At 64.5% G+C, this 26,351-nt stretch overlaps 1 protein-coding gene across 2 annotated transcripts in view; it reads right to left on the bottom strand.

Moving 5' to 3' along the window:
* The window catches only part of NTNG2 (netrin G2), a 51,294-nt gene extending 25,882 nt beyond the window's left edge, over positions 1-25,412 (bottom strand). The window contains exons 1-4 of one of the 2 annotated variants that reach the window (XM_055142813.1): positions 25,106-25,403; positions 22,309-22,431; positions 21,447-22,061; positions 3,794-4,437 (exon numbers count right to left, since the gene is read on the bottom strand). In XM_055142813.1, coding sequence (XP_054998788.1) covers positions 3,794-4,437; positions 21,447-21,659 — 857 coding nt within the window. In that variant the 5' untranslated portion in view covers positions 21,660-22,061; positions 22,309-22,431; positions 25,106-25,403. Of the gene's footprint in view, positions 1-3,793; positions 4,438-21,446; positions 22,062-22,308; positions 22,432-25,105 lie in introns of both variants that reach the window. The other variant, XM_055142818.1, reaches the window with a different exon arrangement.
* Between the last annotated feature and the right edge of the window lie 939 nt (positions 25,413-26,351).

Consider the following 26,351-nt stretch of genomic DNA (forward strand, 5'->3'; position numbering starts at 1 on the left):
ACACCCCACAGCTCCGCTCTGCAGGTGGTAAACTGAGGCCCAGCAAGAGTCCCCAGACAGGGACTCCATAAAGCAACCACAGGCCAGACCCTAACCCCGGCTGGCCCGAATTCCGCCGGAGGCCCCTGCTCGCCCACTCGCTCGAGGGGCTTCTGGACCCCACCCCAAGCTTCGGCAGAGCCAACCAGGGCCTGGGCTGGGGGCACAGGAGGGGCCGTCTCTGCTCCAAGCAATGCGAGGGATGACCTCGTCCCCCCAGCGCAGACCGCGCCAGGTCACAGGCCTCGTGATCGGCTGGCAGCTGCCGGGCACCCGTTCCCCGAGCCTGGGTGTGGGAGGCACCAGGCGCCCCCCCCCGTTCCAGGGCTGCAGGGAGGGTAGCCCCTCACAGCTGACTGGGCAGGGCTGGGGCAGCCGTCAGCACCCCCGACCCAGTGACCCGCCTGGCCGTATGATTCTCTCTGCTCAGTGCTCAGCCTCATCTCAAAACAAGGAGACGGCGCAGGAGAGACAGCACAGACGTGACCTGCTTGCGTGCCACGTGGCCGCCCCTGGCTCCACCCCCACCACCCATGAGCACTGCCAGGAGTGATCAGTGGGCACAAAGCCAGGAGCACTAAACCCTGAGCACATCCACGTGTGACCCCCCAACAAACAAGCAAGCAAAGTAACCACGAGGCAGAGAGGGGCACACCCCGGGGAACAGGGACCAGGCCGGGCTTCTCAGACAGTCTGAGGGCCTCGGGCGCTGCCGGGAGCGGGGGGCCGGCGACCCCACGAGAATCGCACCTGAAGTTCCCTCGGTGCTGGCTGAGGCCCAGCGGCTCTTGGCAGGCTGCGTGCAGGAGCCACTCTGGGTCACGACGTTCCACGGGAATCCGTCCCGGCCCCGGTGGGAAGTCCCGGAACCCGAGAGCCAAGTGCAGGGGCCCGCGGGGAGGAGCCGGGCCTCGGCTGGCCCCCGGGGCTCCCTGGCACGGCCGGGCAGGCCGCCCGCCTCGCAGACCAAGCAGCCGCGGGACGCGCCCATCTGTGCATCGACACTGGCACCAGCCGCCGCCAACGGGCTACCCGGGAGCCCGCCCCCACGTCACGGGAACGAAGGTCCGGTGAGGAGTGTGGCTGGGGGGGGGGGCTGGCCCCAGGACTGGGGCACGTGGGGCCACACCTCCCTCTGATCAGGAAGCGGCTGGGCGGCACCTTTAGCTCTCCCATGCCTGCCCCAAGCCCCAGCTCTGCTGTGCAGAATCACGCCTCTGACAGGCCCGTAAGGTGACAGGCGACACCCCCCTGCCCCCACCAGGACCCCCAGCCCCACATCGTGTCTGACTGGACAAGGTGGGGGGGGGGCAGGGCGCAGCCTGAGGCAGGTCCCAATCGAGGTCCAGACTCGAGATGGTGTGGGGGCTCCCCCCCACCCCAGAGCCGCTGACCTGGTGCAAGGGCAGGGCACGGGGAGGGCCGAGGACCCCCCGAAGCCTGAGCTGGGTCAGGGAGATGCCCGTGACCCGGCCCAGCAGAGGGGCCGGGAAGCACAGGTGGGGAGCGGCAGGCTCTCACCTGCACACCTGCGCTCGCACCTGCAGGGGCGACCCCCCTGCTGCGTGAGTGAAGTTAGCGAAGAAGGAAGTGGAATCAACAGAAGCAGGTGGATGGGTGCTCAGCCGGGGGCCTCGGCCCAACCTGCTTCCCGTCCCCTCTCAAACACCAGACACACACACACACACACACACACACACACACACACACAGTGATGATTTTACAAACCCAGAATAAGCTCTGTGTCCCGTCCCCACAGCTTAGAGGGGGCCCCCAGGGCAGCCCCCCACCCCCCACCCCCACCCTGGCCCAGCCAGCCGGGGCCCCCCAGTGGCCTCCGCCCACGTGCCTGAGCCCTGAGTGTGTCCAGTGGCCTCCAGCCTCCCAGACTTTGGACACTTTTCTGGGTGGGAGTGGGCAGGCGCAGCGATGCCCTGGGTTTACCCCTGGCTCTACACTCAGGAACTGCCTCTGGCGGTGCTCGGGGGGCTGCATGGGGGGCCGGGGATCAAGCTCAGGTGGGCCGCGTGTGGGGCGAGCACCCTCCCCGCTGTGCTCCGGCTCTGGCCCCTTCTCTTACCCAGTGACCTTTCAGCGCTGGCTTCCAGGCATGCAAGTGCTCACACGTGAACACCTTGAGCTCATTCCACGCGGCACCATCCAGTGAGAACCGCACCATACTTGCCCCCACTGCAGGGACCGGTAAACTGAGGCGCAGCCATGCACGGCCCAGCGGACTCCAGCCCTGACCCGACTGCTCTGCAGTCCTCACCCTGGGGGAACGTCAGCTGCCCCCAGGAAGCTGCTAAGCCCCGAAGCACCGGTGTCCCCTGCTCCCTGCCCCATGCCCACCAAACAGTCAGTCCAGAGCGGGCCCAGGGCCAGCACTGCCCCTCACAGCAGCGGGCCCGGGAGGACGCCCATGGGGTGCCCCACATCTAGCCCCGGGGCAGACCCGGCTGTGGCGTAGCTCATCTGCTGCACCTGCGACCCCGGGTCCTGGGGAGTGTCCGGGCACCCCAGCCTAGATGCCCCTGGGAAGCAGAGGGGATCTGACCGCCAGCGTCCCGGGAACACGCCTGTCTCTACGGCTGCCAGCAGAGGGCGTCCGCGAACACCCAGGGCTTCAGCATGTTCCAGCGGCTGGGAGGGCTCCGGCTCTTAGGAGACACATTGGGCCTCGCGGGGATGAGGCTGGAGCTGGCCCTGTCCTCCCCCGCCCCAGGAAGACCCCAAGAGTCGCCACCCACGAACAGTCCCTCCAGCCACTGATGAAGCTGCTTAATGGCCATGATCCCAGAGACACACAAGCGAATCTCGGAACTCAGCGGCTCGGCAGAAATCCCTTCAGATTCAATTATTAACATTTCAGAATTCCAAACTCGCGACATCACATGCTATTCATAATCAGCAAGGGAAGACAAACTGTCTAATGTTGCCCTTCCGGCAGGCCTGACTGTTGGGGGGAAATCCCAAATAATAATGGTGGGTCTGGTGTCAAAATATTGAATGTAATCAAAGTAGAGAGAGAGTAATGTGGAAATCGTCTGCCGCACAGGAAGGGGGAGGGCGTGGGATGGGGGGATACTGGGGTTTTTGGTGGTGGAAAATGTGCACTGCTGAAGGGACGGGTATTTCATCAGTGCATCATCAAGACTTAAACCCAGAAGCTTTGTAATTGTTTTCACTGTGATTCAATAAATAAATTTGTATACATATGTATACTTTTTTTTTTCAAAAAAAAAAGTTGCTGTGTGCTAGGGGTCAGGGCGCTCCCAGCAGTCACACAGGTTATGGAATCCTACAGGCCTTGGGCCCTGCAGCCAGCTGGACCTCAGGGTCAGCTGCCCTTCACCTCCCTCCACCACCTGGACTCCAGGGGTCCTGGCCCCCATGCTCAGGCTCTGCTGGAACCAGCAACATTCCAGGAAGCAGGGGATTTCCCCCGAAACAGACAAAGCCGTGGGAACCAGGAACCACCCCAGGAACCAGGTGACAGACGAGTCCCAGGTACTGTCCCAGGATCCACCCCTGGAACCAGACACTGTCCCCCGTGCCTGGCACGGTCTCAGGAGCCAACCCAGGAATCAGGCTCCATCCTGGGAACCACGCACTGTCCCAGCTGCCGGGAACCGCCCCAGGCAGGGTCCCGGGAACCAGGCACCAACCCAGGCACCAACCCAGGAACTGTCCCAGGTACCAGGAACCGCCCCCAAGCACCGTCCCGGGTCCCGCCGCGCCCCCGCGTGCTCACCTGCCCACCACCTCGATGTTGGAGATGGCGTAGAAGTACTTGTAGAGGTTCTCGCGCTGCACGTAGGTGCCCCCGAGCGCGGGCCGCAGCAGGCGCATGCGCAGGTCGGTGAGCGTGAAGAAGTCCTTGAGGCCCTTGGCGCTCTCCAGGCGCGCGTACAGGTTGTCCATGTGGCGCAGGCCGGGGCCCGCGAAGATGGCGAAGCGGTCGCGCACCTCGAAGCGCACGTGCTTCTCCTTCTTGGAGCCGGCCCAGCGCGAGTACTCCTCGGTGCACAGCACGCGGTGCGCGCCCGACGCCGCCAGCTCCCGCGCGCGCCGCGCCGGCATCCCGAACGCCTCCATGCAGTCCTCGGCGTAGAACTGGTAGGGCTGCCACGTGCGCCCGTTGTCCAGCGACTTCTCCAGGACCATGGCCGTGGGCCGGCCGTACTCGAACGTCACCACCACGTCGTCGGTCAGCTCCACGCTCTTGTTCCACGACAGCGTGATGTTGGCCTCCAGCGGGCTGGGGTAGCGGCTCCAGGGCACGCTCTGCCAGTAGGTGGCCAGTCCCTCGTCCTCCCTGTCGAACATGAGCCGCGGCGGGTGCGCCAGGTCGGGGTTGGACGCGTCACACTCGTTGCTGCAGAGGTAGGGGTTCTCCTGCCGGGCGGGGAGAGCAGGGGTGAGGGCGGCGGGCTGCGGCCTTGGGCGGGGGTGGGGGGGGTGGGGTGCAGGCCGGGGCGGGCTGAGCAGAGCCGGCACAGCCCACCTCCCTCAAGACCACGGTCACTCAGCCCGCGTGCACTGGGGGTCCCCCCAGAGGGTCCCCGCCAACGGAGCCCTCCAAGCCGGAAGGGCAAGTCCAGGGGTGCTGGGGGGCAGGGTGTGGAGAAGCCGCTTCAGAGCGTCCCGGACAGGGGCGCACCCCAGCACGGCCGCGGGTCCCGCACCATGCGCCCCGGCGGACCCAATGCTAGCAGACGCGGGGCGCGCACCCCGGAAGCAGGATGGCCGGGGCGCCCGCGCTGTCCGGCACTGCCGTCGGCCCCCAGATGCTCCGAGAAATAAAGCTGATTAAAAACGCCGCCCGCGAGCCCCGACCTCTCCAGCCCTTTGATGAATATTTCAGGGCCTGCTTGGCCGGGAGACAAATGGCTGCGTCCGAGTTAAAGCTTTTCTCAAACGAGCCGCTCGGGCCCAGGTGCGGCCTCCCGGGGCCTCCCCGCCCCCGCGCCGTCCCGTGGGGCCCGGTCTGCACCTTTGAAGCCCCTCGGCACAGGGGAGAGTCCGCAGGCCCCTGGGCTTGGCTGCCTGCCACACGGCGCCCTTGACCGAAATAGCTCTGTCCCCACCCCCCGCGCCGCCCCCGCCAGGCCCAGCCCTGCGGGTCTGGGGGCACGGCGAGGGGCTCCCACGCAGGGGCTCCTGCATGGAGCAAACGGGGAAACCGAAGCTCGGGGTGGGTGGGACTGGCCAGTCCTGGGAGAGAGGGTGGGCTTCTGTCCCTGGGTCACAGGCAGAGCCGGTCAGGGAGGGCCTGGGCCAGGCCTGGGGCTGCTGGGCCCAGAGGCAGGTGCTGTCTGGGGACACGAGGGGGTCAGACGTCCCAGCCCGCACTGGACACAGAGGCTGGGGCAGCAGCAGCCTGCACCCCCCACCGCCCCCTCCGTGCAGGGCCGTGTCCCCTCAAAGCCCACATGCTGGGGCGGCCCACCCGGCCATGGACCGGCCCACCCAGCACACGGACGGGACCTCCCTGGGGCTGGGGTGCAGGGCTGAGGTGCGGGGGGTGTCCGTGTGAGCGCAGGGGCGGGCGGGCGGGTCTCCGCATCCATATCTGCTGCGGCGGGGGCTGGGGGGGGCGGTGCTCACGTCAGCAGAGCCCCCGCCCAGGAGGCTGCAGGAGGGGCTGCACCACCCCTGCCACGGGCTCCGGGGTCAAACCAACCTTGACCGGAGCTTCTCCTCCAGAGCCGAGAAGGTGAATCTGCGGCTTCAGCAGCCGGCCGGGCGCCAGTGCAGGCGCGTCAGGGCGGGGGTGGGGAGGCAGCCCCCACAGGAGCTCTCTCAGAAGCCCCCGGCACACGCCCACCTGCAGCATGTCCCCCACCCGTCCTGTTCGCTCCTCTCGCTTCTGAGCTGTCCCCCCACACCAGGTCCCTCCTCCTTGAGCTTTCCCCCACACACACACCTCCTCCAAGAGGCCCTCCTGGCCTGACTCAGTCCCCGAGTACCTCATCCTGTGTTCTGGGGCCTCTTGGGCTCGTCTGCGCTGAAGCCTCCCTACTGGGCCTGGGCCCCCGGCCACCACTCATGAAATCACAGTGATCGCTGCCATCATGTTAATTAGTCAGTAACAGAATTAATTTAATCTGGCGCCTCTGGAGTTGCTATTACTCCCTCGCTCCCCCGCACCCCACCGCATCCCGCCTTTCCCTGGCTCCCTGGGCCTCTGCCCTCCCTGCCCTCACCTGTCGGGAGCCTGGAGGTGGGGGGGGCTGGGAATGGGGTGAGGCCGGGCCCCCAGGTTGGCCGTCAAGGCCAGACCCCCTCCCCACCCCCACCCCAGCAGGCGGGAAGCAGATGGTCGGGAACTAATGAATCAGCCTGTGTATTTACCATCCGGCCGCAGCGCCGGCTTCAGCAGCCGAGAGTACAATAAATAAATCCCCGACCGCAGCCAACAAGGTTCTCTGCCCCCTCCGGGCCCCCAGCACTTCGTTTAACTGTTTAGGGGTACGGAGAGTGGCGGCAGGCACGCAGGAACCCCGCCGCGCCCTGTGTTCTCCTGCTCGTCACCAGGAAGGCCATGAGAGGCGGCAGGGGCGGGGGGTTGGGCTCGGCCCCCTGAGGCCCCGTGGCTGGGGGTGCCCCGTGGCTGGGCGTACCAGTGCCCCCAGGGCCAGATTCCCCCGGAATCAGACATAGCCCAGATACCGGGGCCTCAGGCCAGGCCTGGGGCTTCCGAGTCCTCGTCACACCTTTGCCCTCTCAGAGATGCCACAGCTGACCTCTGACCCCACTGGAAGAATTTTTTTACATATATAAAACATTTCATAGATGTGCATAAAATCCCAGCACCAAGGCCGAAAACCTGCCACCATCTCCAGCAAACTCGGGGGTCTCCAAGCTCCCCCTGAGGGAGGGAAGCGACTGGGGCACGTAAGTGGCCCCGGGTCCCTGCCAGCCGAGACAGAGGGGCAGAGCGTGGGGAACGTCCCCAGACTGCAGCAGCTGGGGGAGGGGCGCAGAGAGAGAGGCTCAGACCAGGGGACCCCGGGATCCCGACACCACGCACAGAGCCTGGCCCGCCCTTCCCTGGCGCTTGGGGTCACAGCTCTGCGGGCTGAGCATTTCGAGAAACGCTTCGGGCCTGAGCCACAGCTGGGCCAGGAGCCAGCGCTGCCGTGCACGGGCCCCGGGGTGCCGGCTTGGGCCCTGAGCACCCTCCAGGCAGCTGCGGGCGTGTGTGGTGGGGGCAGGGCGGCTGGGCCGCGCCATGTGGTCTTTGCAGAGTGGACACAGCTGAGCGCGAAGAGCCCTGGCCAGCTGCACACTGACCGCCAAGCGCGGGCGAGACCCTCCGTGCTGGGGGACAGGCCACGACCATGGGACGGCAGCTGGCCCCGGCGCCGGGTGGGTGGGGAGGGGGCGGTGCCGCCTCTCTAGGTCACAGCCCTCCGGGGGTCGGGCCAGCCCAGCTGCTCCCCTGCAGGACTGGGGCTGCCCAGGGGACGCGGCAGGTTCTTTAGAACCAGCTGTGGCGAGATCTGCTCGGCCGGGGGGGGGCACAGCCCGGGTTAGCGCCCACTGCCCTCTGGGTGGCACCGCCCCGAGTGTCCCTGTGGCTCGGGGTGGCCTGGCCCCGCCTCGTGCCATTCCGCAGAGCCCGTGGACGTGACACCTGCCCTGCAGCTGGGCCCCCACCGCCTGCCCGCCCTGCCCCGCGGAAGGCCGGGTGCCCCGGGAATTCTCCCTAACCAATTGTTTCCTGTGCGTCGGTAAGGAAAGTTGCAGCAGGATGAATAATTCACCGGCGGACGCGCGGGTCGAGTTGGGAGCCGGCTCGGCTCTGCAGCCCTGACCCCGCACCCCCATCGATCGGGCCCCTCTCCTCCCCGGGGCCTGGGCGCCCGCAAGGTGACCGTCCGCGCGTGAATCAGCGGAAACTGACCCGGCCGCCCGCCTCTGGCCTCTCCGCTGGCGCCTTCCCCCGCTAGGGTGGGGGCGGGGCTGCGGGCCCCGGGGGGGGGGGGGGGGGCTTTTCCCAGGACGTGCCCTTCCTGGTCACAAGCCCCCAGGCACCCCTAGACCCTGAGCCGGCCAAGGTGGGCACCGCCTGGCCAAGGTCTGCCCGGGACAACGCCCCAGGCAGCCTCCCGCACCCGCAGGCCTTGGCCGGGAGCAAGGGCAACGGCCCCGTCCCCAGCGCCCACCAGGCTTGGGAGGAGAGAGGGGGACCAGGCAGGGACTGAGGCTGGGACAGGGGGTCAGTCTCTCCGGCCCGGGGCCTCCTGGCGGCTGCACGTGTTTCCACACCAGTGAGGCCCCTGGTGCTCCGAGCACTGCAGCTCGAGTCCCTTCCAGCTCCCCTTGCTGACAGCTCAGCAGTGGGGGGTCTGTGCCTGACCCCTGGCCCCAGGGCCTCTGGCTGAGATCCTGGGGCAGCCCCTTCCTCAGTGCCCCCCAGCCCGCAAGTCTATCATGACAGGGGGTGGGGGTGGGGGTGAGAGCAGGGGCCCGGGAGCAGCGTCTGAGGGAGCCTGGGGTCCGGCCTGGGCTTCTGACTGCCGGGACTGGAGAGGGGAGTGGGGCGAGCGCGGCCTCCTGCTGCCCCCTCACTCAGGCTCCGCCCCCTGCCCCCCCCCCGCCTATCCCCCTACCCCCACCCCTCCCCCTTCCCCATCCCCCCTGCCCCAAACTGCTCCACCTGTGGCTGTCTCTATTTTGGGGGCCGCACCCGCGGCGCTCAGGGTGGCTCCTGGAGCGGGTGGGGGGCGACGGGATGGGGGCTGGCCCCGTCCAGGCCGGGGAGGGCGCGGGGGCGGGGAGCCGGGCGGGCGGGGGCGGCGCGAGCCGTATTGATTCGGGCCCAGAAAATGCTTAGAGAGGAGAACCGCGTCCTGCTCTCTAAAAGCCCGCCACGCGCGCCCGGAGCGCCGCTCTGCTGACATGAATATTTCATCACCGAGGATGAAGAAGTGGCTCTAACTGCGGGGGCGGCGGCGCAGGGAGGCGGGGGTGGGCCCAAGGGACCGCGGGTGCAGGCTGGGCCTCCCCAGCCTTCCTGCTGCCCGGGGACCCCAGCCCCCTCCTGGTCAAGTCCAGACCCCGCTGGTGCCGGGGGAAACGTTTCATTGGCATCCAGCAGCGGGGCGGGAGCTTCTCAGCGTCTACTGAGAACCATCTTCTGATTTCCCAAGTGAGGAAACTGAGGCACTGTCAGGTGTGGCCCCCAAGCCAAATGACGACAGCAAAAGAAGGTGGATTTCTAGGGGGTGCGCTGGGCGGCGTTATTCCTGCAAGGGGGTGGCAGGCCAGGAAAACCCGGACCCCCGCCACCTGCCCACGCCCTCCACCCAGAAAGCGCCAAGGCGGGGAGGGAAAGGGGGTCAGGGCGCTTTCTCCAGGCCCTGGGGCCCTCCCAGCCTCCCTCCCGACACCCCCACCCAGGGCTCAGGGGCACTGTCGAGACTCCCCCCAGACTCCCTGGTTAACGTGCGTGGGGCTCGCCACAGGGGGCTGTCGGGGGGGGACCCAGCGCTCCCGTCACTCACTCGCTCTCTCCGTCACTATTTCACCCCCAGTTTCCAAAGGTCTGGAGAGACCGTGACCAGGGGGGCTGCGGCGCCCCAAGCCTTCACCAGGGGGGGCCAGGGAAGGGCCAGGCCCTGGGACCAGCCTCGCCCCAGCTCCAAAGCCAAGCAAGCCCCCAGCTGGCCAGCGAAGCCACCAGCCAACCCCCAAACCCCAAGTGGGACCCCCAGGCTGGTCCAAAGAAGAGCTATATGGTGCCCACTCTGCCGTCAGCCACGCCCCCAGGGGGCCCACTCTGCCGTCAGCCACGCCCCCACGGGGCCCACTCTGCTGTCAGCCACGCCCCCAGGGGCCCACTCTGCCTGCCGTCAGCCACGCCCCCACGGGGGCCCACTCTGCCTGCTGTCAGCCACGCCCCCAGGGGGGCCCACTCTGCCTGCTGTCAGCCACGCCCCCAGGGGGGCTCCACTCTGCCATCAGCCACGCCCCCAGGGGGTCCACTCTGCCATCAGCCACGTCCCCAGGGGGTCCACTCTGCCGTCAGCCACGCCCCCACGGGGCCCACTCTGCCGTCAGCCACGCCCACTTCATGCATGGTGCGGGCGCTGCCAGTGTGCTGTGCGACCCGCAGGAGCTGGTGGCAGCAGTCCTGGGAGGTGTGTGCGGAGGACTAGCCGGAGGGCTTAGAGGGGGGGAGTGGAGGGAGAGGGAGGGGGTGGGGGCTGGGAGGGGGCTGGGAGGGGCAGCCCCTGCTCAGAGGCCGTGGGTCACGTGGGTTAGTGCACTTGGCTGAGCCGGAGTGGGGGTGGGGGCGCCTGCAGAGGCCACACCAAAGAGGAGGGGGCGGGGGCGCTGCCAGGATGGTCCTGGCTGTCGCCAACACCCTTTCAGGAGGAGCAGCCGACCCCCAGCTCAGAGCAGGAGGGCGCGGCGGCCGGTCTCCACCTTGGGGGCAACCAGGGAGCCCGCAGGGTCCCGGGCACGAGGAATGGCTTCTCAAACTCGGCTGTGCCCCGAGCCCGGGAGCTTTGGGGGGCGTGCCCAGCCGTGCCCCAGAGGCTCTGGCACCGGGGGTGTGGGAGAGAAGCTGAGGCGAGCCGAGATCTCGGGGGATACAGTGGCGCAGCTCCAGGGAGCTCGAAAGTGCTTACGGCAGTTCCCATGGGGGTCCTCGGGCTACCCCAGGCCAACCACATCCGCTCCCCGGCGGCACAGGGCACTCAGGAGCCCGCATCCAGCCAAGGCACGGAAGGGGGCAGCCCTGTGTCCCGGGGGCCCTGGGAGGGGGCAGCCCTGTGTCCCGGGGGCCCTGGGAGGGGGCAGCCCTGTGTCCTGGGTGGCGCTTGCCCCCCAGCCCCCCTTTTCCCTGCATCTCCCCCAGACTGCTGCCCATTGCTGCCCTCCGCTCGGAGCCTCTCCGCGCCCCCCCCATGCAGGGAGGCGCTGGTCACAGGAGCCGGTGGTAGGGCAGGGGTGCAGAGCCTGCTCCCAGCAGCCTGAGGAGGGTGCCAAGGGCCTCATCTGCGAGGGGAGCCCCTCAGTACCCGCCCCTTCCCCCTGCCACGTGGGGAGCTGAGGACTGTGGGTCCAGGCAGGAGCTGGGGGGCTGGGTGACTTGACGCGGGGACCCTAGAGGGGCCCTGCCTGCTTGGGTGGGGAACCCTTCTGCACTGCCAGGACGAGGCGACGGCTTGAGGGGGAAATCCACAAGCAGGCATGTTCAACCAGGCACGTATCTCAGTGTGTGTGCACGCAGCCGGTGCATGCTCAGTGTGTGTGCACACAGTCGGGCATTGTGTGTGCACAGTGTATGCTCAGTGTGTGTGCACAGTTGGTGCATGGTCAGTGTGTAAGTACAGTCGGTGCATGCTCAGTGTGTGTGCACAGTCGGTGCATGCTCAGTGTGTATACACAGTATGTGTGCACAGTCAATGCATGCTCAGTGTGTGTGTATAGTCAGCGTATGCTCCATGTGTGTGCACAGTGTATTTTCAGTGTGTGTGTACAGTCAGTGCATGCTCAGTGTGTGTGCATAGTAGTGCATGCGCAGTTGTGTTTATATGGTCATTGTATGCTCAGCGTGTGTGCACAGTCATCATATGCTCAATGTGTGTGCACAGTCAGTGCATGCTCAGTGTGTGTGCACAGTCGATGCATGCTCAGTGTGTGTGCGAGGTCAGTACATGTTCATTGCTTGTGTGCAGTCAGTGCATGCTCAGTGCATGTGTGTGTATAGTCAGCATATGCTCCATGTGTGTGCACAGTGTATGTTCAGTGTGTGTGTACATTCAGTGCATGCTCAGTGTGTGTGCATAGTAGTGCATGCGCAGTTGCGTTTACATGGTCATTGTATGCTCAGTGTGTGCAGTCATCATATGCTCAATGTGTGCAAGCACAGTCAGTACATGCTCAGTGTGTGTGCACAGTTGGTGTATGCTCAGTGTATATACACAATCGGTGTATGCTCAGTGTGTGCACATTCGTTGCATGCTCAGTGTGTGTGTGCGAGGTCAGTACATGTTCATTGCTTGTGTGCACAATCAGTGCATGCTCAGTGCATGTGTGTATATAGTCAGCGTATTCTCTGTGTGCACAGTGTATGTGCAGTGAGTGTTCAGCCGGTGCATGCTCAATGTATGTGCACAGTCAGCATAAGTTCTGTGTTTTTGTGCAGTGTATTTTGTGTGTGTGCATAGTTCGTGCATACTGTGTGTGCACAGTAGTGCATGTGCTGATATGTTTACACAGTCATTGTATGCTCAGTGTGTGCACAGTAGTACATACGCAGTGTGTGTTTGCACAGTCGGTGCATGCTCAGTGTGTGTGCACAGTTGGTGTATGCTCAGTGTGTATACACAGTCAGTGTATGCTCAGTGTGTGTGCACATTCATTGCATGCTCAGTGTGTGTGTGCGAGGTCAATACATGTTCATTGCTTGTTGCACAGTCAGTGCATGCTCAGTGCATGTGTGTGTATAGTCAGCATATGCTCATGTGTGTGCACAGTGTATGTTCAGTGTGTGCACAGTCAGTGCATGCTCAGTGCATGTGTGTATAGTCAACGTATGCTCAGTGTGTGTGCATAGTAGGGCATGCACATTTGTGTTTACATGGTCATTGTATGCTCAGTGTGTGTGTACAGTCAGTGCATACTCAGTGCATGTGCACAGTCGGTGCATGCTCAGTGTGTGTGCACAGTGTAATTTCTGTGTTTTTGTACAGTGTATTCTCAGTGTGTGTGTGCATAGTCAGTGCATACACTGTGTGTGCATAGTAGTGCATGCGCAGTTGTGTTTGCATAGCCATTGTATGCTCAGTGTATGCACAGTAGTGTATACACAGTGTGTTTGCACAGTTGGTGCATGTTCAGTGTGTGCGCACAGTCAGTACCTGCTCAGTGTATGTGTGCAAGGTCAGCGCATGTTCACTTTTTGTGTGCACAGTTGGTGCATGCTCTGTGAGTAGGCATGGTCAGTGCATGTTCACTGTGTGCACAGTCGGTGCATGCTTAGTGCATGTGTGTGCACAGTATATGTTCAGTGTATGTTCAGTGTGCACAGTGTATGTTCAGTGTATGCTCAGTGAGTGTGTGCAAGGTCAGTTCATGTTCACTCTTTGTGTGCACAGTTAGTGCATGCTCAGTTTGTGTATAGTGTATTTGCGGTCTGTGTATCTAGTTGATGCATGCTCAGTGTGTGTGAACAGTGGGTGCATCTCAGTGCATGTGTGTGCACAGTTGGTGTATGCTCAGTGTGTGTATACAGTTAGTGTATGCTCAGTGTTGTGTGCACAGTGTATGCTCAGTGGGTGTGCACACTTGGTGTATGTTCAGATTGTGTATACACAGTCGGTGCATGCTCAATGTGTGTGTGTGCGCACAGTGTATGCTCAGCTTGTGTTGGTGTTGCACAGTTGGTGTTGCTCAGTATGTACGTGCATAGTCAGCACATTTTTTCCTGTGTGCGGTCACTACATGTTCAGTGTTTCTGTGTGTGTACACACTCGGTATATGTTCAGTGTGTGTGTACACTTGGTGTATGTTCAGTGTGTGTATACTCGATATATGTTCAGTGTGTGTGTACACTTGGTGTATGTTCAGTGTGTGTATACTCGATGTATGTTCAGTGTGTGTACACTTGGTGTATGTTCAGTGTGTGTATACTCGACGTATGTTCAGTGTGTGTGTACACTTGGTGTATGTTCAGTGTGTGTATACTCGACGTATGTTCAGTGTGTGTGTACACTTGGTGTATGTTCAGTGTGTGTATACTCGACGTATGTTCAGTGTGTGCGTACACTTGGTGTATGTTCAGTGTGTGTATACTCGATGTATGTTCAGTGTGTGCGTACACTTGGTGTATGTTCAGTGTGTGTATACTCGACGTATGTTCAGTGTGTGTGTACACTTGGTGTATGTTCAGTGTGTGTATACTCGATGTATGTTCAGTGTGTGTTTACACTCGGTGTATGTTAGTGTACAGTCAGTGCATGTTCAGCATGTTTGTGAATTAGTGTGACAAGTGAGGTGTGTCTGCATGCGTGTCCTGTGGGTGTGTGTGGGTCTGCCGTCACCCTTGTGCGCTGTCTCGGGAATCCCTCCCTGGAGTGTCGGGGGTCAGGCCCCTGCGTCAGGAGCCTTGCTGGGTGCTGCTGTGCATGTCCCGGGTCCTGGGCACTGAGTCTGTCTCACTTTTCCTCCCTGTTTGTCTTCCATGCTGGGAGCAGGGAGTGGGGTTCGGAGGGTGGCGGCACAGAGCTGCTGTCAGTGCTTGGCCCCTGGGAGGCCCTGCACACGGCCATGCGTGTGACCCTGAGCCCAGGAAGCCCTGCCCCATGGGAGAGCAGCACTTTCAGGGGACAGTCGGAGCTATGACACCCCACCCTGCAGAGCGGCTCTGAGCACTGTGGGCCAGAGTCAACTCTGTCATAGCATTGGCCGCAGGGGGCTCCTCTGTGGATGGGGTGACATCCTGGGAGGGAGAGGGACACCATCCTCAGGAATGTACTTGGCTCAGGGGTCCCAGACCCCTACTCGGGGCTGAAGAAAGCACTCCCTGCTCTCTGCCTCAGTTTCCCCAGGCAGAAAAGGTGGGGAATAGACTCTGGGACTTTCCCATGGAGTTCACAGCATCCCAAGAATTTCCTGGGACCCTAGAGGGACCCAGAGGTCCCAACATCCAGGCTCCTACCCCCACTAAGGAGCAGAGTGCTGGGCCTGGGGTACTGGCCGCTGGGGATGGCTGGAGCCTCCCTCAAAGGCCCGGTTAGCTCATCCCAGTAACAGGCTCCTGGGGCTCAGCTCCCCTGGCTGCAGACAGTCTCCCAGACCCTTTCCAAACCGTCTCCTGCGTTAGAAGGATCATTAGCGTCAGCACCCGGGGCACCTGCTGTGACCAAGCAGTGCCCCAGGTAAGCAGCGAAAGGGAGGTGGGTGGGAAGGGAAAGGAAGGGAAGGGAAGGGAAGGGAAGGGATAGGATGGAATGGGATAGAATGGGATTGGAACGGATAGAATGGGATGGAATGGGGCGTGTCTGGGCTGGTGGGCCGCTGACCTCAGGAGGGAGAGCAAACAGCCCATCAAACCTCCAGAACCCAGCCACAGCCATGCTCAAGGCCACTCTCCACACGCTTGGACGAGCCTCACGCATGAAAGAACTGGCAGAGCAGGGCTGGAGCGACAGCACAGCGGGGAGGGCGTTTGCCTTACATGCAGCTGACCTGGGTTCGATTCCCAGCATCCCATAGGGTCCCCTGAGAACCACCAGGAGTAATTCCTGAGTGCAGAGCCAGAAGTAACCCCTGTACATTGCCGGGTGTGACCCCCCCAAAAAAAAGAACTGGCAGAGGGACCCAGGTGTGTGGGACCCATGGCTGAGATCTCCAGACTGGCTCCTCCACCCAGATCACCCATTTTCCAGCAGCTTGGCAGTCACACCCGCAAACCGCCCCCGGAAACAGCCCCTCGGCTGGATCTCCACGTGAGAGTCCCCAAGGGCACCAAGAATGAGTGACAAGAGCCCCTTCCACAGGTGGTGCCGGCAGGACGGGGGACCCCTGAGCAAGAGATGGTCTCACCCCACACCCCCAAATCCACCCAGCGTGGAGGGGCCTGAGGGAGCCTCGGCGTAGCAAGCCCGTCTCAGACGAGATGCACAGGAGCGAGCCAGGAGGGAGAAACCGCCCAGTCTGACGGCCTCGGAAAGCCCCACGCCCAGCACTGGGTAGTCCAGCGGGGAGGGCGTTTGCCTTGCCGTGGTGGACCCAGATTTGACCCCCAGCATCCCATAGGGTCCCCCAAGCACCGCCAGGAGTAATTCCTGGGCGCAGAGCCAGGACTGACCCCTGAGCATCGCTGGGGGTGACCCCCACAAACAAATAAAACATTAGAACCTGAGTCCAAAGAGATGGACTAAACTTTGCAAATCCAACACCCAGGGGTCTGGTACCTGAACTATGTAAAGAGCACACACAGTCCAACAATAAAAAGACCACCCGATCACAAGTGGGCAAAGGTTACGTGGAGACATTTTTCCACAGAAAGGCAAGTGGCCAGTCAGCACCCTCCACCATGACTCACTAGGAAATGCAAATCCAACCCCAGCGAGATACCACTTACACCCACAGAGCGGGCCACAGCAATAACAAACAAAGCCAGGAATAAACGCTGGCGAGGACAAGGCGCAAAGGAGCCTCGGCAAGGCCGGGGGGATGCAAAATGGCGCAGCTGCTGTGGAAATCTGTTTGGCAGAGTCGCCCAAGCGTCACCCTACAATTACCATATGACTCAGTCCTTCCAGCCAGAGGTATAGATAGACTCAAGGAAAACGGAAACATGGGCCGCTGCAAAAGCGTGTACACAAATATTTGTCCCACTGCTACTCACGAGCGCCCCCATGCGGACGCAACTTGGGTGTGCAAGAACAAATCCAAGCTACGTGGGGGCGAGGGAATATTACTCGGGCATGAAGAGGAGAGATGTTCTGAACAGGCGGGGACAGGGGAGAGCCTTAAAAACAGGCTGTGAGGGAGAAGCCAGAGGCAGAACGCGGAGCTTGGCTCTATTTATAGATTTTCGGAATCAGCTGCTCCGGAGTGCGAGGCTGGCGGGTGAGCGGGACTGTGGGGAGAAGCTGCCATCGGGCCTGGGGGTTCCTTAGGGGGGAAGGAAGTGTCTTGGAGGCAGAGAGAGGTGGTGCTGGCACTCAGTGAATGTGCTAAATGCTACTGAAATCTGGCAAAAAAGGAAAATTTGATGTTATATAGTTTTGTCATGATTTAAAAAAAAGTTCAACCGTTAGTTGCAGCAGTGGAAAATTGCACCTCGATTCAGAAATATTTAAGTTCTTTTTAAAAAATACCCTTCCTTCCAATATCCAAAAAGCTGGGAAAAAATGTAGCATCTACAGAGGTTGACTAAATGGTAAATGGGAGGTAATTCCTTTGACATACGTACAGACCTAAATCTCTCTTTTATTTGCTCTTTGGGTCACAGCCGGTGATGCACGGGGGTCACTCCTGGCTCTGTACTCAGGACTCACTCCTGGCGGTGCTCAAGCCACAGCCTGTGCACTTACTGGCTGTGTGCCGGGGGCTGCCTTTATTCCAAGAACACTGAGGGAGCGGCCAGCTGCGGTGCGGGGGCCAGAACCCGTCTGTGGAACCCTCTCTCTGCAGCGGGGTCCCCACACTTGTCTGTGACCCAGGCTGGACCCCAGCTGGGACGTCCCCCCAGTCTCAGCAGGCAGCTGGTGGTCCCACAGAATGCAGGAAGGATCCAAAGCCAGTGGGTCAGCTGGGGAAACTGAGGCTGCGGGGTCCAGGGGCAAGGCTTCTGGGGGACCCAAGAACCACCTGTCGACCCCCCCCTGCTGTGCCCAGCAGGAAGCTGGAGTGTGCCGGGCGTTGGGGTACATTTTCATGAGCTTCCGTGAAGCTGCGCAGCTGTAACCCGAGCCAGAAGCATCACAAACCCAAGGGCGGAAACAGCTGCTCCCGAGGGTCCCGGTGACAGCACAGCGGGGAGGGCACTGCCCCCCCCCCGCCCCTGCACGTGGCCGACCCAGGTGTGGCTCCCAGAACTCAATCCTTCCCCCCCCTGCCCGCCAGGAGGGATCCCTGAGCACAGAGCCAGGAGTAAGTCCTGAGCACCACCAGGAGCGTCCAGAAAGCAGCAGCTAGTCCAGCCTCACCCGGGGGCCGGGGCATGACGGGCCCGAGTGGCACAGCCCCTCCCAGGGTGGCACCCGCTGGCACTGCCCCATGCCCGGGACTCCCAGGCTCCCGCGGCCTCCGGCCACCACCCCTCAGTGTCGGGGGCGGGGGGCGCCACACAGCTGTGTCACCCCGGCCCCTGGCTCAGTGGACACCTGTCCCCTCCCCCCAAGGCCTGCGCCCCCAGACCTGGGGGCCTCTCTGCACCTCGCTTTGTCCCCTGAGCCGGCCACAGGGCTGGCACATGTGTCCCCACTGACCCGAGCCCTGGTGGGCCGGGACCCCGGGCGCTGGTCTGCAGACGGGAAACGTCTCAAGGGCAGAGCTGAGGCAGGAGGGGCTCCCGGGACCCTGGTGCCACATGTGACTCTGGGTGTCAGGACCTTGACCTCTGTGACCTTGGCTGTGCGTGCTGTGGGATGCCAAGGTGAGGGGCTGGGCACCCAGGAGCGCCCAGGGCGCAGACTGTGGCCATCTAGGCCGAAGAGATAGCGCAGCGGGGAGGCGTTTGTCTTGCATGCAGCCAGCTCGGGTTCAATTCCCAGCATCCCATAGGCTCCCCTGAGCACTGCCAGGAGTGATTCCTGTGTGCAGAGCCAGAAGTAACCCCTGTGCATCACCAGGTGTGACCCAAAAAGCTAAATAAATAAAAATAAAATCAGATTGTGGCCATTTGCTGTATTCAGACAACTGAGGCATGAGGCAGGCTCTATGCAAAGGCTCAGAGGCCCACCTCGCAGCCCCCCCTCTGGCAGGACCAAGGCCCCCCCGGGTGCCAAAGTGTCTGCAGAGGGTAAGTTTCATGTTCCTTGTGGAGATCCCAAGGACATGGGGACCGGACCCGCACAGGCGCCCTGCACTTCCGGGGACTCTGGACTCCGCATCCTCTTTCCCCCAGGAAGCTGCTGGCGTGGGCGAGGCAGCCACACAATTACAGCCGGGGAAACTGAGGCTGACCCAGAGGCTCAGCCTGCAGGTGGCAAAGCAGAGACGTGACTCAGGTCTTCCAGAATCTGTGGCTCTTGCCTGGGCGATCACCCCTCCTCCTTCTGGAACCTTCCACCGTGGACTCAACAGGCGGGAATCTCAGCTGCATCTCCACCCCCAGGACATGCACGCGTGCACACACACACACACACACACACACACACACACACACAGACATGCTTCGACCTCCTCCCCCCGCGACAGCCGCACTCCCTTAACTGCAGAGATCACAGAACCAGGCCCATCCCTGGTCACACCCAGCGATGCTCAGGGGTCACTCCTGGCTCTGTACTCGGGAATCATTCCCAGTGGTGCTCAGGGGACCGACCCTATGGGATGCCAGGGATGGAACCCGGGTCGGCTGCGTGCCAGGCATCCGCCCTCCCTGCTGGACTATGGCTCGGGCCCCACCGGGAGCTGCCAGCCCATCAGGCTCAAATGCAGATTCCCGCTCTGCAGGTCTGGGGTGGGGCCCGGGGGTCTGCATGTCTCAGGGAACTGTATTTTGGGTGGGCGGGGCCGGGCCTCTCTCCGGCCTCGGGTACCATCGTCTCATGCCTGCTACGACCTTCCTGGCTGAATTTTGCCTCGGAGGCGCACGGAGAGGTCCTCCTCTCGTCGGGGGCCGCGGGGCGGGCTGGGGAGGGCGGGCCCCACCTTCCCCCACAGCCTTACTGAAATTTTGCCCTTGCTCAAGAATCCGCCGCCGAGAGCTCATCCGATTAATTCTCACTGTGCATTTAGAGGCAGTAGGTTTTTATTTATTCATTCATCTTGGTCTTCCTTCTCCCTCTCCTTCCTCACTGGCTAGAATTTACAATTCAGCTTTCAGGTGGCCTTGCAGAAGGACGCAGAGGGTCTGCACCCCAAGTTAAACAGAACAAAACGCTGCCTCGTGGCCCCTCTTGCACGCTCAAGGGCGTCGGAGATGCAGAGAGCCCTTGACCAGGGGAGCAGGACTGTGGACAGGGACCCACCGGGTCTGCAAAGCTGACCAGGCAGTTTAGAGGGGGGCGGGGAGTGCCTTGGGCTGCCACGAGAGCGCCCCCTGGTGGCCACTCAAACTTCATGACTGGGCTGGACCACTTGCCGCTCTCTCGAGCCCTTCCTGAGAACTAGGAGGCGGGGTCGCACGTCCTCCGGCTCAGTGGTCCAGGGGCCCCATTGGGGGCGCAACAACAGGCTGAGGACAGAACTGTCGGCTACGCGCGCACCGCGGACCCCCTCCAGCACTGGCTCCCCCGCTCACTCAGAGCAGGAGAAACGCCCCAGGCGGACACACCAGCACTGACCACAGCCAAGCTTCTGGCTCACCTAGACCCGGCACCCTTGGCCGGACTGAGGCGAGTCCCTTCTAATCCCTAAGGGGGATTAGGACGGTGCCCCCGGGCACACCCCAGCCGTGACAGCTGGGAGCAGGCACAAGCCCTGCCATGCGGAGCTGCAGTCCTGGGATCTGAGTCCGTCAGGGTGTGAACCCCCCTCCCCGTAGGGGCCACCTCTGAAGGGCAGCCCCCCCGCCCGTCTCCGTAATGGGGCAGAGCTGCCACAGGCCCTTGACGGGAGTCTGAGTCTCAAACAGCTGTGGGGTCACGGAGCCCCGCTCCGGGCACTCGGGTGTTCCCATTCACCCGGGATAAAGGGGAACTAGCAGCTCCCCAGAACCCAGGCCCGTCCCCTCTGCCCGCCCCCCCCCCCGGGCTGAGCCCGCCTCGGCTGGGCAGGGGTGACCCCTGGCCTGGCAGCTTGGCACGGGAGGCCTCCCCGGGCCCCGAGGCTCCCAGCTCCGGCCATGGAGAGCTGAGAGCAGAGACAGTGCAGACACAGTAGTTGGGGGTGAGTGCACCCGGCTGGACCCCCGACCCCCGACCCCTCGGGGGCTTGTGCCCCTCCCGTGGTGCCCGGGGCCCTGGCTGCCTTCTACCCTTCCTGCCAGCCCCGCCCCTGCCGCAGTGCAGCCCCCGCGCGCTGGTGTCCCAGCCGGCACCCATGCAGTGCACCCCTACCTAGCCCCTCGAGCCCCGGCCAGCTCCTGCGGCTCCTGCTGCTGGAAGGACCCAGAACCCTGCCGAGGGCAGACACTTCTGGGGACACCTTAGCTGGACACCCCCACCCGGCTGCAGCACTTCTGGTGCAGTTTGGGCCTCGGTTTCTGTGACCAGCTGACCAAGGTGGCCAGGCCGCGGCTCTGGGCTGTCTCCGGGAGGGGACGCCAGGCTCCGCTCAGTGCGCCCGCGCCCACAGTGCTGCTTCATGCCCCACAACCCGGCCGAGAGGCGGTGGCACCCCCGAGCTCTGAGACTCCGCCAAGGAGCACCAGGACCGGGAGCCCTGCCGGCGGCAGAGCGGAACAGAGGCCCGAGGACTCAGTGACAGCACCTGCGCCTGCCCCACTTGCCAGTGACCATGGCACCGGGCAGGGCCACCTGCCCCCGCCCCTCCACCGCCCCAGGGCAAATGCTCTGCAGTCCTCGACCCTGCGCCAGCAAGGCGGCCACGTGGCACTGGGCGTGCCCGGACTGGCAGGGAGGGGAGGGGAGGGGAGGGAGGGGAGGCCCCCTCAGTCCAGGGGGAGGTGCTGCCCACACCCACCCCAGGGTCCTGGGTGGCAGGGGCATGGCTCCAGTGCCGGCACACTCCCGGGCGGGACAGAGCCCAGCTCTGCCCCCCCCCAGCAGACAGCCCTCCCCAGGGGGCGGCGGGGCCTGACTTACGTGGGAGCAGAACCTCTCCGGGGGGTCCCCGCACGTGATGCCCGAGGGCTCCACCTTCACCTTGACGTAATCCTTCAGCCGCATCACCTTGGGCTGGCAGGCGTAGAACTCCCACGTGGGGCCCTCGTCCGTGGTCACCCAGGACTTGCAGATGTCATAGTCGGCGGCGGCCAGCGGCAGCCAGTGCAGGAGGAGGGCGAGGAGGGGCGGCATGGCGGCGCCCGCAGGGGCCCCGGGGCGGGGCGGCAGCAGCTGGGGCGGGGGGCGCTGGCGGCCTCAGCATGGACCAGCGACGCGGAGGCCAGGGGTCGCGCCGGCGGACAGGAAGTCACGTTCTCCAGCAGACAGGAGGGACCTGGGCTCAGCCCCGCGCGGCCCCTCGCGCCGTGTCCTCCTCACCTTGCCATGGCGCCGCCCCCACGGGGTGCCGCAGATCCGACCGGCTGGCTCTCAGATTGTGACAGTGGGTGGAAATGGGATAGGGAGGGACTCCACGGGGACCTGGCCCGGGGCCGGATCCGATGGCTTTTAAGTTTTGTCCTTCCAAGCAGTCCGGGTGCTGCAAGGGCCTTAACGTGCGACGCGCTCAGCACAGACGCGGCAGTGCCCGGTGGCCTGCAAGCAAAGAGAGAAGCAAATCAGGAGGGGGGCGGGGGGCTGCCCACTCGGCCCTCGGAGGGGCCGGCCCCCCCGCGCCAACAGAGAGGTTTCTCCTCCACAGGGCCTGAGGTGATGGCGGCTGTGAGGCTGGGCAGAGGCACGGCGGAGTTTCCCGAGGCGTGAGCTGGGGGAGTTCGCTCGCCTGCCTGGGTGGGGCTGGGGGCTGGGGGCTGGGGGCAGGCACGGACGGGGCTCTGCTGACCTTGGCGGGGAGCCATCAGCAACTTAGGATGAGGCTCCCGGAGCCCTGCACCCTCCAGGCACCCGGGGTCCGGCGGGTCTCAGGGTAGCTGGGAGGAGAGAGGCGGCTCATTAGCGGCAACACCTGCAACAAATTAAAAAGAGGAACGGGATGAGGCCGGCGAGGAACAAAAGCCCGCTAGCAGGATGTGCAAAACACCCAGGTTGCATTATCGTTGACGTCTCCCGAGGACACGGGGCGGCTTTCCGAAATATTGGAGCTGCACGCTTGGAGATGGGGCGCGGAGGATAGGACCGAGGCGTCCACTCCTGGGGGGTGTGAGGTCAGCAGATGGGGTGGGGGTGGGGGCTGTCAGTGCCTCCAAGCACGTGCCCAAGAGTCAAGATCGAGTGGTTGGCTTTCAAATACCACCGGGAACAAGTCAAAATGTCAAAGTGGTTAGCACGCAGGGACACGCTGCCGGGGCGGGCGGGGGCGGGCAGAGGGGGCCGTGGCACGGCAGCTGCCGGAGCCCTCCGTGAATTCCACCTCGGTGTGGAAGAAGCCGGGGCGCCCCGCTTCTGTCTGGGGGTCACGATTGTGACGCTCCTGTCCCTGGATTAAGGGAACCAGCCTGGGGTTCCACGGCCAGAGCACCGAGATGACCGTCGCCGTGGGGAAAGCCTGGCAGCGTGGCCATTGACCACACGCTCCACCCACGACCAGCACCTGAGTCTGGCCAGCGACGGGTCAGGCGGGAGCACCTGGGCTAGGAGTCTTCCCTCGGAGGGGGGCCTGCTCACCTCTGCCTGGCCCCCCACCTCTCATCTCTCACAGACTGGAGGGTCCCCGAAACGCTGACGACATTTCCACCAAACTGCATTCTACACCCAGACAGAAACTCCCGCCACAAGCCCGAGGGGTGAGCACTGTGGTAGGGGGCTGCTGTCCGGCGCCTCTGCCTCCCTGGAGAAGCCCCCCGCCCCCGACCAGGGGGATCATTCATCTGCATTAAGGCTGCAGCCCCGGGTCCGCTCCTGGCTGAAGGAGCCGTGATGGAGACGGATGAGAAACCCACCACAACCCCCTTCCCAGCCGGGCTGCGAGTGAAGGCTGTTTCAGCGTCTGCCCAGCCTTGAACACGCGCTCCTTGCTAGAAAACTCCCAGAAAGAGCCGCCTGGAGACTATTTTTACAATCTGAGAAAATGTAGTAAAAATAAAATAGCGGCCAGCAAAGGTTTGGATGCCGCTCTCCGAGCTTTCTTCGTGCAGCCCAGAAAACAGCACGTTCCTAATTAATTCTCCCAGCCGCGGACTCCCAACTGTTCCCTAACAGGTAGGGAGCTCCCGACGACGGGGGTGCCACCGGGGCCGCCACCCGGGGCCCAGCTGCTGCCGGTCCCCAGTCCCGCCCCAGGCTTGCCCTGGGGGCAGGCAGGGAGGCGGGCAGGCCAGGCTGGGCTGAGCTGGATCGAAAACGCAGATTGCTTAGCGGTTCCATTGCCTTAAAAGCCAGGATTCCCTGGAAAAAATGGAGTGGGGGGAGCGGTGAGCCAACAACAGTGAAATCTGCTGGGGGAATAAATGTGTTTACAACTAGTCAATCAATTGGGCGTTGCTGGCATGGCGAAGGGGGATTGTGATTCTAGCTCTCCAACAGTACTAGGGCTTTTGCCAAAAAGGAAAAAAAAAAAAAACCCAGGGTGTGGGGGTGGGGGTGTAGGCACCAGAGCCTGGGAATAACAGAGGGAAAGGGACCGGCGGAGACAGCAGGGGGGTGCCGGAGTGCGCGCTGGATCCCCGCGGATCGCTTTCTCCTTGGAAAATAAATCTTCACCTGATATTATTAAGAAACTGCGGCTCCCAGAAACAAATAGAATCAATGCGCTTTATTTTCTTTTAACAGTCCTCGGGAACCGGGGTGTGTGTGTGGGGGGGTGCTGATGGCCAGGGTATTAAACCCCGAAAATTAGATTTTGCCAGGATTTCTGAACTCGGGTTTCTCTGCCTTATTGAATTAGCGCCTCTCGGAGCTGGCGGGGCCGGCGGCTGCAGCTCCCGAGTCGCCGCTGCGCCCCGGAGTCCTGGGAAACTTGGCGCGGAGGGGTGCGGGGACCCGGGCGGAGGCGGCGCGGGGTCGGGGGGCTTCTCCCGAGCGGGCCCCCCCCGCCCCGCGCCCACGGCGGCGCCTTCCCCGCCCGGGCGCCCGGGAGCGGGATCTGCCTGCGGGATGAGGGGCACAGGGAGGGGGGCAGGAGGGGTCGCGGCGCCCCCCGGCCGGCCGGGGTCACCTTCCCGCGCCCCCCGACACCGTCCGGGCACCCCCCATCCGGAAGCTTCTCCCGTGCCCGGCGCGCCGCCCCCCCCCCCAGTCGCCTTCTCCGCGGCGGGACGGGGAGCCCCGAAAAGTTGGATTCGGGGCGCGGGGCGCGGGGCGGAGAGGCGGGGGCCGGGCGGGCTCGGCGCGGGCACAGCCGGCTCCGCAGGGCCCCGGGGCTGTCCGGGCCGGGCCGGCGGCGGCGCCGGGGAGGAGCGAGCCGAGCGCCCGGGAACTAATTGCCTCGTCCCCACCGCCGCCCCCCGTGCCGTGGCCGGCAGGACCCCGCGGCCGCCGCGCCCCGCAACTTACTCGGGCGCCCCGGCCCCGCGCCGCGCGCTCCCCGCCTGCCCGCCGCGCCCCCCGGGTCCCGAGCCGCGCGGAGCCCCCCGGGCCTGTGGCGCGCCCCCTCCCCCGGCACGCCGCCACCCACCCCTGCCCGGCGCCGCGAGAAGTTTGCAGCGCGGCGGGCGCGGCGCGTCCCGAGCGGCTCCACTTACCGGGCGGGGACTCGGGCAGGGGCCGCGGGGCGCCGGGCCGCGGGCGGGGCGCCGGCGGGAGCCGGGCCGAGGGTCCGCTTCGGCCTCCAGGCGCGCGCGCGCAGGACGGGGCGCGGGGCCGGGCGCGGGGAGCGGGCGGGGAGCCCCGCGAGTCCCCGGGGCTGCGGCAGCCCGAGCGCCCCTGCCGGCGGCCGCCCGGGCCTCGCTGCCAGCCGCCGCCGCCGCCCAGGAACTTTGGCATCCGCGGCCGGCGCGGCGGGGCTCGGGCCGGGCGAGGCTGCGGTGCCTCCCGGGGCGCGCTCCGGGGCGCGGGGCGCAGGCGAGGCCCGCGGGCTGCGGCCCGGCCGCTCCCGCCGCGGGCTCAGAGCGCGGCCCGGGCGCCCAGCGGCCGCCGGGGACCCCGCGCGCAGCCGTCCCGGGGACGCGGGCCGGGGGCAGGGGCCGCGCGCGCCGCCCGCATCGCCCGCCCGGCCGAGCCGGAGGTCGCCGCTAACAAGTGCAAACTTTTGGGGCCCCCTGGGCGGCGCAGCAAGGACCAGCCCCCGGCCCGGGTGGGCTTCGCGGCTGCTCGTCGGGGCGCCCGGGCATCCCCCCGGGGCGCGGCGCGGGCCAGATGGCTCCGGGCGCTTCAGGGCCCGCGAGCGCTCGGCGGCGAGTTAAAGCCGCGGCTAAATCCTCTTGCCATCCCCGGCGAGCACCATCGGGGCTTTTATCTCTCGGTCTGATCCGGGCTGCGTAACTTCCTCTGTGTGGCTTGAACACACCATCCCACTCCGAGCAGCGGTCTTCTTAAAGGTGCAGGAGGAAATACGGCGGAGCGCGGGGGCGCGCGAGGGGCACCGCGCGCCCCGGCCCCCCGCGGGAGCGAGCCCGCCCCGGCCGGGCCCTCGCCGCCCGTTCGGCCCCTCCGGGGCCCCGGGGCCAGAGGGGCCCCGCGCCCGGAGCGTGTCCTGCCCGCGAAGGGGTGAGGTGAGCCCGCCGGCCCCGCGTCCAGGCTCTGCAGGGTGCCGGCGCCCCTGGTGTGGGGGCTGCCCCCTTTGCCACCGGGGAGGGGCCCCAGGAGTCAGTGCGCCCACCCCCCACCCGCCCCCCGCGGCCAGGGCTCCGGGCTGCGGCTCTGGCTCCCTCGGGCGAAGGCCCCGAGCAGTGGGTAACGGGGTGGTGGGTGGATTTGGGGAGCTGCGGTGGGGGAGCATCTGAGCACACACCAGAGCCTGAATAACAGCTGACACATTCCGCCCCCACC

This window comes from Sorex araneus, chromosome 1 (genome assembly GCF_027595985.1).
Source record: "Sorex araneus isolate mSorAra2 chromosome 1, mSorAra2.pri, whole genome shotgun sequence".
Classification (NCBI taxonomy): domain Eukaryota; kingdom Metazoa; phylum Chordata; class Mammalia; order Eulipotyphla; family Soricidae; genus Sorex; species Sorex araneus.